The sequence below is a fragment of the Cavia porcellus genome, unplaced genomic scaffold, assembly GCF_034190915.1.
Source record: "Cavia porcellus strain 051 isolate PalLab524CR breed Dunkin Hartley unplaced genomic scaffold, mCavPor4.1 scaffold_7, whole genome shotgun sequence".
In the NCBI taxonomy this organism is placed as follows: domain Eukaryota; kingdom Metazoa; phylum Chordata; class Mammalia; order Rodentia; family Caviidae; genus Cavia; species Cavia porcellus.
The window spans coordinates 94,813,117-94,825,831 of NW_026947490.1; the positions used below are offsets into that span (position 1 = coordinate 94,813,117).

Here is a 12,715-nt window from a genome sequence, read left to right on the forward strand (position 1 = left end):
AGAGCATACCCAAGAATTATCCACAAAACCAACAGTAAACTAGGGGTTCATATGTACATCTGAAGACAAATGGCTGTATTTTTATTTTAAATTGCTTTCTACAGAACATTAAAAGTATTCCCACAGAGCGTTAAAACAAAGGAATGCAAGTTCTCTGACCATAGGGTGCCAATAGTCTCGGAAGCATAGAATTCCTAATATTTTTAAGAGAAAAGAAACAAAGCATCAATGTCACTGCAGAGCCCGCAACAATAATAAAGGTCTAAAAAATCTGGAGATATTTGCAAGGTTGTTAAGACAGACCATTAGAAAAACCTGTGATCGAACATTTAACATCAGCAAAGTGCTTGACCAAAATGGCAACTTCAGACAGGCCAGGAAAGCTTAAAAAATAAACAGGGTTTTAGTGTAAATGTTTGCTTTGAATTTTATGACAGCATTTCATTAGATGAAGTCTTCACAGTGCTTTCAGAAATAGTGCTTAAAACTTTAGCACTGTACTACTCAGCACATTAAATGTAAAGTGCCCTATTTCATAACAGGAATACAGAAAGACATAGACTTTAGTTATTTTACCTGGAAAGATCTCTTAATGAAAAAGCTCTATATTGTTTTAATTTATGATAATTTCTCTCCTCCCTTACACTAAACGGTTCTTAGTACAATTTTCTCAACAACAGAACAGATCGGTTTTTTCCTATGGTCCCAACTTTCTACAATACAAGTATTATAATCTCCTTGCTAATAGCCACCACTGTCCAAGTGTCTCCTAGGTACCGCAACCCTTGCCACTGGTTTTATGTGCATTATCATTTCATCTTCCAAACAAATTCCCAAGAAAAAAATCAGCTGAGTAGGTCACTGAGCTGGAAGGCAGCAGGATCTGGAAATGAACTCAAATACGACCGTCTCCCTGGCCACGGGGAGTTTGTTTAGAACCCCAGCAGACACCTGAAACCACAGATGGTACCAAGCCAGTATCTACTTTGGTTTTTTTCTTTATCTATGGTAAAGTTTAATTTAGGTTTTTTTTTGTTTTTTTTTTTTTTTTTGTCTTTTTCCTTTTCATCGGTACCAGGGATCGAACTCACGACTGCCTGCTTATAAGGCAGGCGCTTATGCCACTGAGCTAAATCCCCAGCCCCCAAAGTTTAATTTATAAACTAGACACAGTAAAAAAATCAACAAAGACATAATAAATAGCGCCACATAGCAACAGGTCACTGAGGTTACTCAAATGCGGGGTCTCTCCCTTCCATTCTCAATTCGTCTGAAATGCCTCACCGCGCTGGCCTCCCCTTTCAGACCACGGTGGACAACAGGTTAACTCAAAGCGACGGGAAGGTGAGCTCAGACGGGGGAACGATCGTGCACCGGAGACATTTCTGGTCACTGTGTTGGTACTAACCTAAACATGCATTCGTTCAAGTCTTGGGAGCATCAGAACGGGCTGAAGCATCACGCAAATTTAACAGTGGTTTGCAGTCCCGTCATACTTGATTTCATAGAAATGCACAAATGTGAGAACAGTTCCTAGAAGGGGTATGAATCACACACCTTTGCTCTGACACTATCTTTTGGAAAGTATGATTTATGACCTCTGGGGGAGTGTGAAAAGCTATGGCCCTTCTTCCCACAGAGGTCCCCACTCAAAATTTTACATTGTTTTAGAAGCTTTGGACCCTAGAGCCTACTTACACATTTCAGTTCAAAGAATACAAACCGGGGCTGGGGGTTTAGCTCAGCGGCATAAGCACCTGCCTTGAAAGCAGGCAGTCGTGAGTTCGATCCCCAGTACCGATAAAAAGGAAAAAAAAAAAGAATACAGACCCAACCAATGGAGAAATCTTTGGGACTTGTTTAAACGTCAGCATGACTTCCATCGTGTATATGATACTAATTTAACACTTCTGATAAACCCTCTGCCAAGCACGGAAGGCAGGAAGGGACGTTTAAATGCCACCATGAACAGGCTTACCGTTTTCCTGCACAGTTCTTGTCATGCAGGCCACCAATCTTGTTTATGGCAGACCAGGCCGTGAGTGCCACATATGGCAAAGACGCAGCTTGGGTATGAGAGAGTGATTTGGGCTTGTGAGAAACCTGAATTTGAAGACAATAATCACAAATAAACAGGGACTTGCAAGTCTATCACCTTAATTAAGCACATCTACCTCCTTAGCAATTCTGCTATTTTCTGAGATACATCTATTAAAAATCGTCCAGATTCAGTGTTTACCACACACTTTATTCCAAGATTATCCCGAAGGATTATTCTCCAAGCAGCTCTCTACCCCCTCACAAAGGTTCAGTAATGTTTTGCAGCATACATTATTCAATTTAGCTATTTCACCATTTATAAAAAGCCCACATGCAATAATCTCATTAGCCCTAATTATATCTAAAAATAAAACCATGAAACCTTGAATCCTCAAACACACTCTAATTTGTTCGAGGGATCAACTACTTCCTTTGCTTGCCTTTTCTGAAAAGGGATTTTTTAGGCTTTCTCCAACCTCAGTGACACGTCTGGCCCTTTCCTGCTTCCCTTGTGCAGCCAACTCCCTCAACGTTAACCTCTTCCTTTCTATTCAAATGTGTACCTAATCATACTGCCTCTTTTTTCCGGTTTAATGCAGTCCAGGCCGGGCTTGAACTCAGTGATTTTCCTGTCTCAGCCTCCTGAGTGCGGGAATTTCAGGCACGTGCTACCGCACACGACCTTGCTGTTGTCTTTAAAATTATTTGAATCAGCGTGACATATCCATGCCACTGCTTAGGATTAATCCATACTCTGCTGGATAGATCTGGTTTCAAATGTTGATACTTGGCAGAAGAACCAAAAAACACAGCAGAGTTCTACATCTCATTCTGAATCTGTTTCACAAGACAAACGTAACTGCTCTCTGGGGGGCAGTGCTATTAAACTCTGTTTAATCAAAATACTGTTTTGATCATTCAACTTTCCCAAGTTAGCTTTTTCAAAAGTGCCCATAAAACATGAACCTCCCTGGAAACACATCCGGTGACTTCAGGGACATTTGTCAGCCTGTTTCCCCCACAGCACTTCAGCAGAGATAGCGAGTTACCTCATTTCCACTGACTACAACAAATTCAGAGAAAGTGCCTTGTTTCCACGGAGGAACCGCAGCCCAGACCTGCAATGCACACAGACGCACAATGTCACTACAGACATACATATTTTTTGACCCAACCAGAGCGTGGAGGTGTCCCCTAACACAAACCCAACAAAGAGCAGCTTTCACATTAGATACATTTGTTAGCGTGGAAGCTAAGACTGACTAAAGAGTTCTATCAAGACTGCAGATCTGCGGCTCGAATCCTGGCTCTACCACTGTTTGCTGTGGATTTTTTTTTTAATAGCTTGGCTTCCTCATCTGTAAAATGGGCCTAGCCCCACCTCTCTCACAGGGATTAGCTTTTTCATAAAAAAGCAACCGGAACTTGCCGTAATTAAGAGCTCAGTACGATCTCCTGGTACAGTGACAAATGACAGAAGATTACACCTAAGTTTAGCTATTTTAAACCAATCTAACACAAAAAATACAAACTGTCATTTAAAGGCTAATTTCAAGGAGAATCAAACAGCTCCAGGCTTACAACAGTAAAGTTTGTGATTTCTAAGCCCTAAATTTAGAAAAGTCAACACAGTCCAGGTTTGTTGGGTTTTATACGTTTTGTTTTGTTTTTTTAGTACTGGGGATTCAACTGAGGAACCACCACGGTTACACCTAGCTCTTTCTATGTTTGCATTTTTTTTTTGTCTTTTTCATTTTTATCGGTACCAAGGATCGAACTCACGACCGCCTGCTTGCAAGGCAGGTGCTTATGCCGCTGAGCTAAATCCCCAGCCCTCTATGTTTGCATTTTGCAACAGTGTCTCGTTTAGTTACCCGGGCTGGCCTTTTAAACTCTTGATCCTCCTACACCAGCATGCCAAGGAGCTTACAGGCATGAACCATCACACCCGGCAGTTATTGTTTAATTGTTTGGGCAAAAAACAGTAACAGCAGAACCAAGGACAGGAAGGTTCCAGCCAAAGGGCTGTACATTTATTGAAAAGAAGATAGTGGTCAATAGAAACCATACTTCCAAAAGAACCGTATTTGTACATTCGGAAATGGAACACAGAATAAAAGATTAAAAGATGAACTCGCCTCATCGCCAGGCTTGAAATACTTCACACTAAGCCCACACTCCATCACCACGCCAGAGACATCCCGGCCCAGAGTCAGAGGAAACTCTTCCCCCTTGGTTTTCATGTGCAAAGGATCACGCTTCATATTTAACGCTGTTGCTCCATAGCCGTCTACAAAACACAATTTATCTGTTTATTCCAAAAGCAAGAAGAGAATGGCTTAAAAATTACACATTACAAGCCAGCAATGTTAAGTCTTAAAACACAGGTTATAAAAGAATTACCTTTATAATTTTTTGCCATTACACACACAAAAAAAATAGAAACATAAAAACAAAGAAAATTACAATTACAAAGAAAATCACAATTACTTGGACAGTCACAATCATTTATTTATATTAAAGCCACCACTGCTCAAAATCCCTCTGTAGTCCCAGCACTCAGGAGGCAGGAGGACTGCTGCAAATTCAAGGCCAGCCTGGGTCACGAAGTGATTTAAAGCCAGTCCGAGTTGCATAGTGAAACTGTCTCAAAAAAGCAAAAAACAAAAACACCTCTCTAAAACTCAAATTTTGAAACTGTCCTCAGAATTTTCAGTATTTTGTAAATTTTGCTCTTCTAAGGTGTCACCTTTAATAATTTATTCATTTCTGAAGTTTTTAAACAACAAAGATACTTGATGCTAAGTCTGGTGAAGAAGACAAACATTGAACCTGTTAAAAGTTAATAAATCAGACGTAGACTTAAAGCACTTGTTTCTGACACTGGTCATTGAAAAGCAGTTCCCATCTCCTAAAAAAAAAAATCTTTCCAGAAAAATGATTTTGGAGAAAGTACAGAGATTCCTGAGTGATAAAACCCACCTGGATGCAACTATTCTGATACAGTCAGGTCAACTGCTTCATTATACGGATCATTTTTAAGAATATTTACAAAAGTATCACCTGAATGCAGCTAACAAACACCATAAGTGCATTTTTATTCAGATAAATTGGCTATTCTATCTGCAGTAATCCAAAGTGGCTTGTTACATAGGTTCGCTATATAAAGTGACTTTCCTGAAACATCACAGAATCACTTATTCTGTCTTCTGCCTGACATGTGTCTGAGACCAGGCCCATGAGCCTCTCCAGACACCTCGCCTGCAGGGTCATGCATCTCCCTGTATGCCCACAACAGCGATAGGGTCTTCCCTTGCCCTCGCCCACTCTGGCAGGCAAGTATGACACAAGGGGACACCCTAGGAGCAATTGCGGTGATATGGTGTGCTTGAGGGACAATGGGAAGGAATCCGAGGAAAACCAACTCTTTCAGACAGTTAACGATGAAGAAAAGCAGGAAAACAGAGGAAACAGTGCTTGGAAAACTTGGAAAACAGTGGCTTTTTTCCAAGAGAGAAAAATAACAGATTTGCAGGTCAACGATAATAATCTGGTAAAAAAGAACACTGGTGATGCAGGACACGGAACGGCCGCGGTGATACCTACAAGTAGGTGAGCAAAGACGGGAAAAAATACAAATAGGGGCTTGGTCTTAGATGAGAGCAGGAGGAGGAGAGAGACACTGCCAAGTGGTAGCTTATAGAAGACGTTTTCCAGTGAAAACCAAGACACATGAGAGAAAGTATTTGAAAATTGCGATAGTGTCAGAAAACGTAAGCTAATGGTTGTCATGCCAACATGATACATTGCCATCTGGTTAGCTAGGACTGCATTTGACAGGGGAAAACAAGTTTATTATATGACACTCACAAAAATTGTATGCTTACTTTTCCTGTCTTACTATTCCTCTTCCGCCACTAAAATATAAACAATTACTCACTGAAACCTTGCGTGGTTTAAGAAGCAGAGGTGGACATTTAGCCATGACAAAGTTTAGCTACAAAAATGTTCCAGCCCTCTCTAAGGAACGCCTAGCAGCTCAAGGTGGTTTTGAAAGTTTTCTTGGTGGCCCTAATGTGCCAGGGGATCAGCTGCATGGCTCGGGCAGACAACGGTAACTAACTCAAACCCAAAATGCAGAATGCAGCTAACTGGTGGTTAGTAACTGAGAACCTGATTGGTAGCAAAAATGAATAAATTCTTAAGACTTTGGCTCTGGAGGCCCAATTTGTTCCGAGATTTGAGTTTATTTGGAAAACCCTAAATCTGTCATTGGTTACAAAGACCATAATGCCATCCAAAGAAGCCAAGTTTGTCAGCTGTATTATTTTTCCATTTTTCAAATTATCTAGTGCTTCAGCCATTCCTATGATTCATTATCTTATGTCTAGCAGTAGTGACCCTCTTAAGAAAAATAGCAAGCTCTCATCCTTCAAAATAAAGTAGACATGTGCCTTATTTTCTTGTCAAGGGAAATAACTACTTCTGCAAGTTTACAATCTTCTGTTCCTTATTTTATTTCCCCAAGTTGTCATTTCACATATATTCTGCAACAACAGTAACACTTTCTCACAAAGAATTCATGGGCTGGAGGACAAGTTGCAAATAATATTACTCAGTGAAGTCATAAAACACTAAGATGGCTCAAGAATACTACACAGAAGTAAAATACGTTACAGTATTCTATTATTAAACAGCAGCTAAATAGTCTAGATGCAGTCAGCCTTCTGAAATATAAAGGTATACCACACAAAGTGTACATCTGGATCTTATAAAATGAAATGACTTTCGAGCCTGATGTAAAAAGAAAGATTTAAAACTAAAGTGGCATTGAGGACTTAACGCAGCAGCATAAGCACTTGGCTGGCAAATGTGAGGTCATGAGTTCGATCCCCAGTACCCCCCCCCCCAAAAAAAGTAAATCGGCATGCCCAACTAACAGTAGCGATTATTACTTGAAAACAAAAGTACAATCCTGGGATGCAGCTCAGCTGTAGAGAGACTGCCTAGCAGCCACGAGGCTCTGGGTTTCCAGCCCAGCACTGTGAAAACAAGAAATTCAAATGTAGGCATGAGACAATCATAGGAGTCATTTCGATTCACTTTTTTAAATGTCTTTTTGAGACAGGCTGTTACAATGCAGTTCAGGCTGGTTTTGGGCTCACTCTGTAGCCCAATCTGGTCTTAAACTCAGTGATTCTCCTGCCTCAGCCTCCCAAGTGCTAGGATTACAGGTGTGCATCTATAGTGCCTGGCTTTCAATTTATTCTTAATTGACCTTTCTAACCACAAATGCATTAAGACTCCAAAATCTTTCTTCAAACCTCTTCCTTCAAAGAAATGTGTAGGAGGCTGGGGATTTAGCTCAGTGGCATAAGCACTTGCCTTACAAGCAGGTGGCCATGAGTTCAATCCCCAGTACCGATAAAAAAAAAAAAAAAACAATGTGTAACAGCTATTCCATCATATTGTCTGGATAGATGCTTCTTAATGGAACTATAATGCAAGCTACAATACCTTATTTTCAGGCACAGTGGGAAACATTCTGCCCTGAGCTATGCCTATAGTCTCAGTATAAAATCCTAAATAGACTTTTTACCTTCTCTTTTCTTATTAAGTCTTTGAAATCTAGTATTTTATACTGATTATCCTCTTAATTAGGACTAACCACTTTTACTGCTGATGGCCACGTGTACCTAGTGGCTCCCACTCTGAGCAGCATAGGTCTGAATAGTCACTAAGTTAAATATAGCACCATTCAAAACTGGAGTAAATGACCCAGTCCCAAAGAATAACTTTATTTCCCTAATTTAGAACTTCTCCAGGTTTGCTATGTCCCCTGTCTTCTCAAAGAGACTAATCAGTTTTTCTTTCCCAGCAATCTTTTTGCAGGATTAGCTTTTCTTCATGACTTTAAATAACATACTGCAACATACTGAACGCAGAAATATATATGAAAACCCAGCTGCCTGGTTAAACCAGACAGCAGAGATGCAGAAGTGTAACACAATGCTAGTCAGAGTAATTTTTTGTTTATTTCATAAGCTAGTCTTCACTGTAACTTTCTGAAGGCAGCTCTGTCCTCTACTAGCTACTTCTGGTTTCACGCCTTTTGTCTGTGTCCTTTTTATGTCATTTTATATTTTTCTCCTGATAGTCTTGTAATATTACTGTATATTTAAATAAATCTCAACACTTGTTTTAATTTCAAGTATCAATAGGTACAGCTTATATAAACTCCAGTAAAAATCTTGACCAAAAATTTGAGAATCACTACTCTAATTTAGTACTAAAGTACTTCTGGAAACAAGAGAAGGAAAAGAAACCAAAATCTTAGCATTTTCATAATCTTCTAAATTCCACAAAATGGATCCTTTTATCAATAATCTTAATTTTGGGGGCTGGGGATTTAGCTCAGCGGCATAAGCGCCTGCCTTGCAAGCAGGCAGTCCTGAGTTCGATCCCTGGTACCGATAAAAACAAAAAAGACAAAAAAAAAAAAATCTTAATTTTGTAACTGGATATACACAAAGAAAGAAATTCATCATGTATCAGTCACATATGAGAATTAGTATCAAGGCAATTTGTTCAATTTAACTATAATTCTGCACACAAACCCTTCAAATTAATAACCAAGGGCTAAACTGGGTACAGCAGCTTACTTAAAACACTACAGTTAATGACTTTGTAATTAACTCTGAGGCTAATCATTCTACAAAGGTGTTTTTCAATTTCTTCAGAAGACACAAATGAGTTCCCATAAGGAAGACTGACTGTATTTTGTCAGTACTTTCCAAACTTAAAGTAATTCAAATATTAATCAATCCTTCAGCAATAAATGCAATCATTGTATAGTATTTATGTAAGGAACATACTGCTCTCCAAGCTTTGTCTCCAAGCTCCCCCAGCAGAAATTAAGACGATCACATTATTCCAATTTTGAAAGGAACATAAAGGGAGTTAACTGCTGAGGGTAGAACGCAATCACAGAAAAGAGAAAATATTGTGCCCAAATCCTGGAGTCCTGCTGCTTTTAATCCAGACCAATAAAAAAAACTGTGAGTGATGGGAGCGCAGAGGAAGAGAATTACAGTGAAAATGCAAATTCTAGCCTAGCCTAGCATACCTAGGACACTGGCAATGGGCCCGAGGAGGAGTAAACCGTTAGCTGTAGATTAACTCCCAAGTGCCAATTTACATTTTAAAGAAGCACAAAGAAACAAACATTCTGTAACAGATTATACCCTGAAAGAAATAATAAAGTATATACCGGCTAGTGGGATTTCAAAACTTTTAGGTAATATGTGCGTAACTTACCAAAAACATAAACGATTCCATTGTGTTAACCAAAGTGCAAACACTTGATTTTTTAAAAACGCTTAATGAAATGCTAAACAAGGTAACATAATATCTTTTGAAAACTTACTTCTCATATTAACATCTATAGGATTTACGCTGGCAGCATGGACTTTTATAATAACTTCATTTGGATAATGTATGATAGGTAACATCATGTTCTGATTGAATCGAAGAACTTCATTCTTCCCGTATTTATCTATCACCCACGCAGGCATGATCGTGCTCCTTGGAGAGGTAGTACTAATCTTCCTGGCCGAAGGCTTCTGCATAACTTTGCTTCTCCAGAAGCAAGCCGCAGTACATGCATTTCTTCTAAGTGCACAAGCCTTCAAGACCTCCATCGTGAAAAGTGGTTCAACAGCGCTCTTCGAGAAAACGCACTTAGATGGGTCAAATGTTCACCCCTGAATACAATCAAACTAACCAGCACACTAGCCAATTTCAAAATTAAGCATTCAAAAGTGAAGTTAACGTAATGGAGCAACAATATAAAATTGTTAGTCCGTTCTTCGTAATAGTTATTAACTTTAGTCAGTATTTGTCCATTCTCCTCCCTACCTTACCCCCTCCCTCTTTAAAAAATACCAAAAGGAAAAGGTGACTGTGCGCCTCTCCTGCCCCCCAATCCCTGTCCTGGGAGCCCTCGGCACGATAAGTAGCCCCGTCTCCGGAGCCTGCCGCCAAGCAGAATCAAATGCTTCCAAATTCCCACTGCGACCCTACCCTGGAGTCTCCTTACTAGCCAGATCTTCTCTACAGGATGAGGCTCTGCGACGCCAGCCAATCGCATGCGAGGATGGTGTCCTCAGACCGCAATTCGGCCAATCCAAAGGCTCCGTGTTGAAAGGTCTAGTGACGATCAAAGATGGCTGCTCCCAGTAGTGCCGGCAGCTCCTGTTGACCTTTTTCTTGCTTGCCACGTGATGCGTGGAGTAGCAGGCTGAACCCGAAACCATGTTGGGCCGGACCCTCCGAGAAGTGAGTGGAACTGACCTGATGGGGGATTCCGGAGGGCGGGAAGTCTGCAGGTTTCACCACGCATCTTGGTCAGCCTAGATGCCGCTTACTTTGCATGGGACGGGATCCAGGCCTTCCGACGTTGAGGCCGGGGTCCCCACGGCCACTCGGGAGTAAGGATCTCAGCGGGGGAGATCTCCGCACTGCGGAGCTGCGGGCTGACGTGAACGTTTGATCAGGCTTCGGTCGAGATCGGGAAGGTCGTTTAGGCTGTGCTTTGCCTGAGTAGATTTTAGTCTGAATCTTTTTTATCCCAGCCGATGGGCACAGTGAATTTGCAATAAAATTCAAACAAATGCTGTTTTCTTTTTCTTTTTTTTTAATTATCTACCAGGCACCTATAATTCCCCTATTTCTTGGACATCACTTAAGACTAAGACTGTACTTCTGAGTGTCTCATGGACATTTCTTTCGAAGGTCCTGTAAGCGTTCACTTTAGCCAACGGTGAAGTCATTATTTTAAAAACCAACCTGCTTCTCAGCATTCATCTTCAAAACAAGAAACCCTTCTGAATTTTAATACAGACTTTAATAGCGCAGATATAATCCTATTGAGCCTTCCATTCTTTTTCATCGCTCATGTCCAGTAAAGCAGCACGCTCTGTGAATTTCTTAAACTAGCTAGAATTTGTTCTCTCATCTTATTCCTGTTATTACGGTTTTAATTTGGGTTTTTTCCACTTTGCTCAACTTTTGGTACTGCGCTAGCCCATTGCTGTCAGAATCACCTTAGGCTGTTGCTTAAGCTACAACTGGTTAGAACTCTTAAACTTAGAGCTGTGTGGTAAGACCAAGGGTAAATGGCTTAATGGGTCTGCAGGTGATTTTTCTGATGCTTAGCAGGGGTTAAGGACCTGTTCTGCCTTCTGCCTTTTGTATTTCCACTGGAGAAGTCTTTTCATTTTTACTGGCTTCCTTTCAGAAAGCTCGAAATTATGAGACCTTTTAAATCCACTGGCTTTAAACAATAAATATTTCTTCTCCAAAATTATTGTTTTACCATCTTAAATTGCTCCTGGCTTTAGTACTGTTAATGACAAGTCGAACTTGTTAACAAAAAACCAAACCATTTTAAACTACAACCTATGAAAAATATTTTGCATTTCTACCCTTCCTCCAGTGAGCATCTTTTTTTTTTGCTGCCCCTTTCTGATGTTGAGTGAACCACTCACTGTTGGAAACACTTTTTGCCTCCTGGGGAAGGAAAGAGCCATTTGGGGGAGCTGATTGCAAGAAGGACAGAGCTTGCTTTGTGGCATAAGTCCATTCACTTACCCACCCCTTTAACCAATATTTACTAATGCCTGCTGTGTGCAAAAAATTACTGTGGTGTTTTTGTCCTCAACAGGTATCTTCTGTCACTGTTATTTTTTCCACATCAGTGTATTGATACTCTGAATTCTACCAGGTAGAAAATTTGTATTAATTCAGTACACATTCTTTTTAAAACAGGTACAGATCTTGAAGGGGTGAGATAATCGTTTTAAGAAAAAGGCCTGAGGGGAAGGCGCTGCAAACAACATCTAAGCCAATTTGAGGGGCATAAGCAGAGGCTTAGGACAAAAGAGGAGCACTGGGTAGAAAAAGGAGGCAAAATGCCAAATAGGTAGAATTGTTACTTGTAAATTTTACCCAGCTCTTTTCAAGGAAGTGTCTCAATTACGTTCTCAGTACTGGGACAAAATACCTGACATCCACAGGTTACCGGAGGAAAGGTTTATTTTAGTTCACAGTTTGTAGAGATTTCAGTCTACAAAGCAAGATGGCGTGGCCGAGGAGAAACAGCTCATGGCAAGCAGAAAGGAGGCAGCGAGGGGCTTCCTTTCCTTTTTTATACCTTGTAGGCCACAAGTGTATTGCTTGGTGCCACCCACACCCAGGAACCTTCCCTTAGCCACACCCAGAACTGTGCTAAACCAACCAGTGAACCGGTCCATTTGTGACACCCACAAATCCAGTATTGCACGCCCATGACCAGCCACTTTCCAGAAGTCCCACCTGTTAGCACATGAAGCTTTGGGGGGACATCTAGATGTACTGTGTTTCCCTGAAAAGAACCTAACAAAAATAAACTTCAGCTGTAAATAGTAACTGGTCGTTACATGCTGATGGCCAGTCTCAGCAGATTATATAGTACCTCACTATTCTGTTGCTCCTTGGCTGCTCTAAGGGCAAAGATGCGTTGTTCTCTAGTTAGTCTTGTTTGGGGGAAGTACTCTGAACCACAACTGTGAGGTAAAAGAGTCTGTCTCACTTTTACCTTTCTCTTGTAGCATGATGCCAGTGTTTTCAGAAGTGA

At 40.6% G+C, this 12,715-nt stretch overlaps 2 protein-coding genes across 11 annotated transcripts in view; one reads left to right on the forward strand and one right to left on the reverse strand.

Moving 5' to 3' along the window:
• Rtn4ip1 (reticulon 4 interacting protein 1) overlaps positions 1-10,206 on the reverse strand; it is a 44,541-nt gene extending 34,335 nt beyond the window's left edge. For 9 of the 10 annotated variants that reach the window (XR_001200386.3, XR_010048977.1, XR_010048978.1 and 6 more), the window contains exons 1-4: positions 9,467-9,764; positions 4,179-4,330; positions 3,090-3,158; positions 1,979-2,103 (exon numbers count right to left, since the gene is read on the reverse strand). Coding sequence is in view for 3 of the 10 variants with exons in the window: in XM_013148510.3 (XP_013003964.2) it covers positions 1,979-2,103; positions 3,090-3,158; positions 4,179-4,330; positions 9,467-9,740 (620 nt within the window). In the remaining 7 variants the exon portion in view is untranslated. Of the gene's footprint in view, positions 1-1,978; positions 2,104-3,089; positions 3,159-4,178; positions 4,331-9,466; positions 9,765-10,122 lie in introns of those variants that run through there. The other variant, XM_013148511.3, reaches the window with a different exon arrangement.
• A 34-nt stretch (positions 10,207-10,240) lies between these two features.
• The window catches only part of Qrsl1 (glutaminyl-tRNA amidotransferase subunit QRSL1), a 37,287-nt gene continuing 34,812 nt past the window's right edge, over positions 10,241-12,715 (forward strand). Inside the window, exon 1 of the mRNA XM_003466008.5 lies at positions 10,241-10,377. Coding sequence (XP_003466056.2) covers positions 10,354-10,377 — 24 coding nt within the window. The 5' untranslated portion in view covers positions 10,241-10,353. The remainder of the gene's footprint in view (positions 10,378-12,715) is intronic.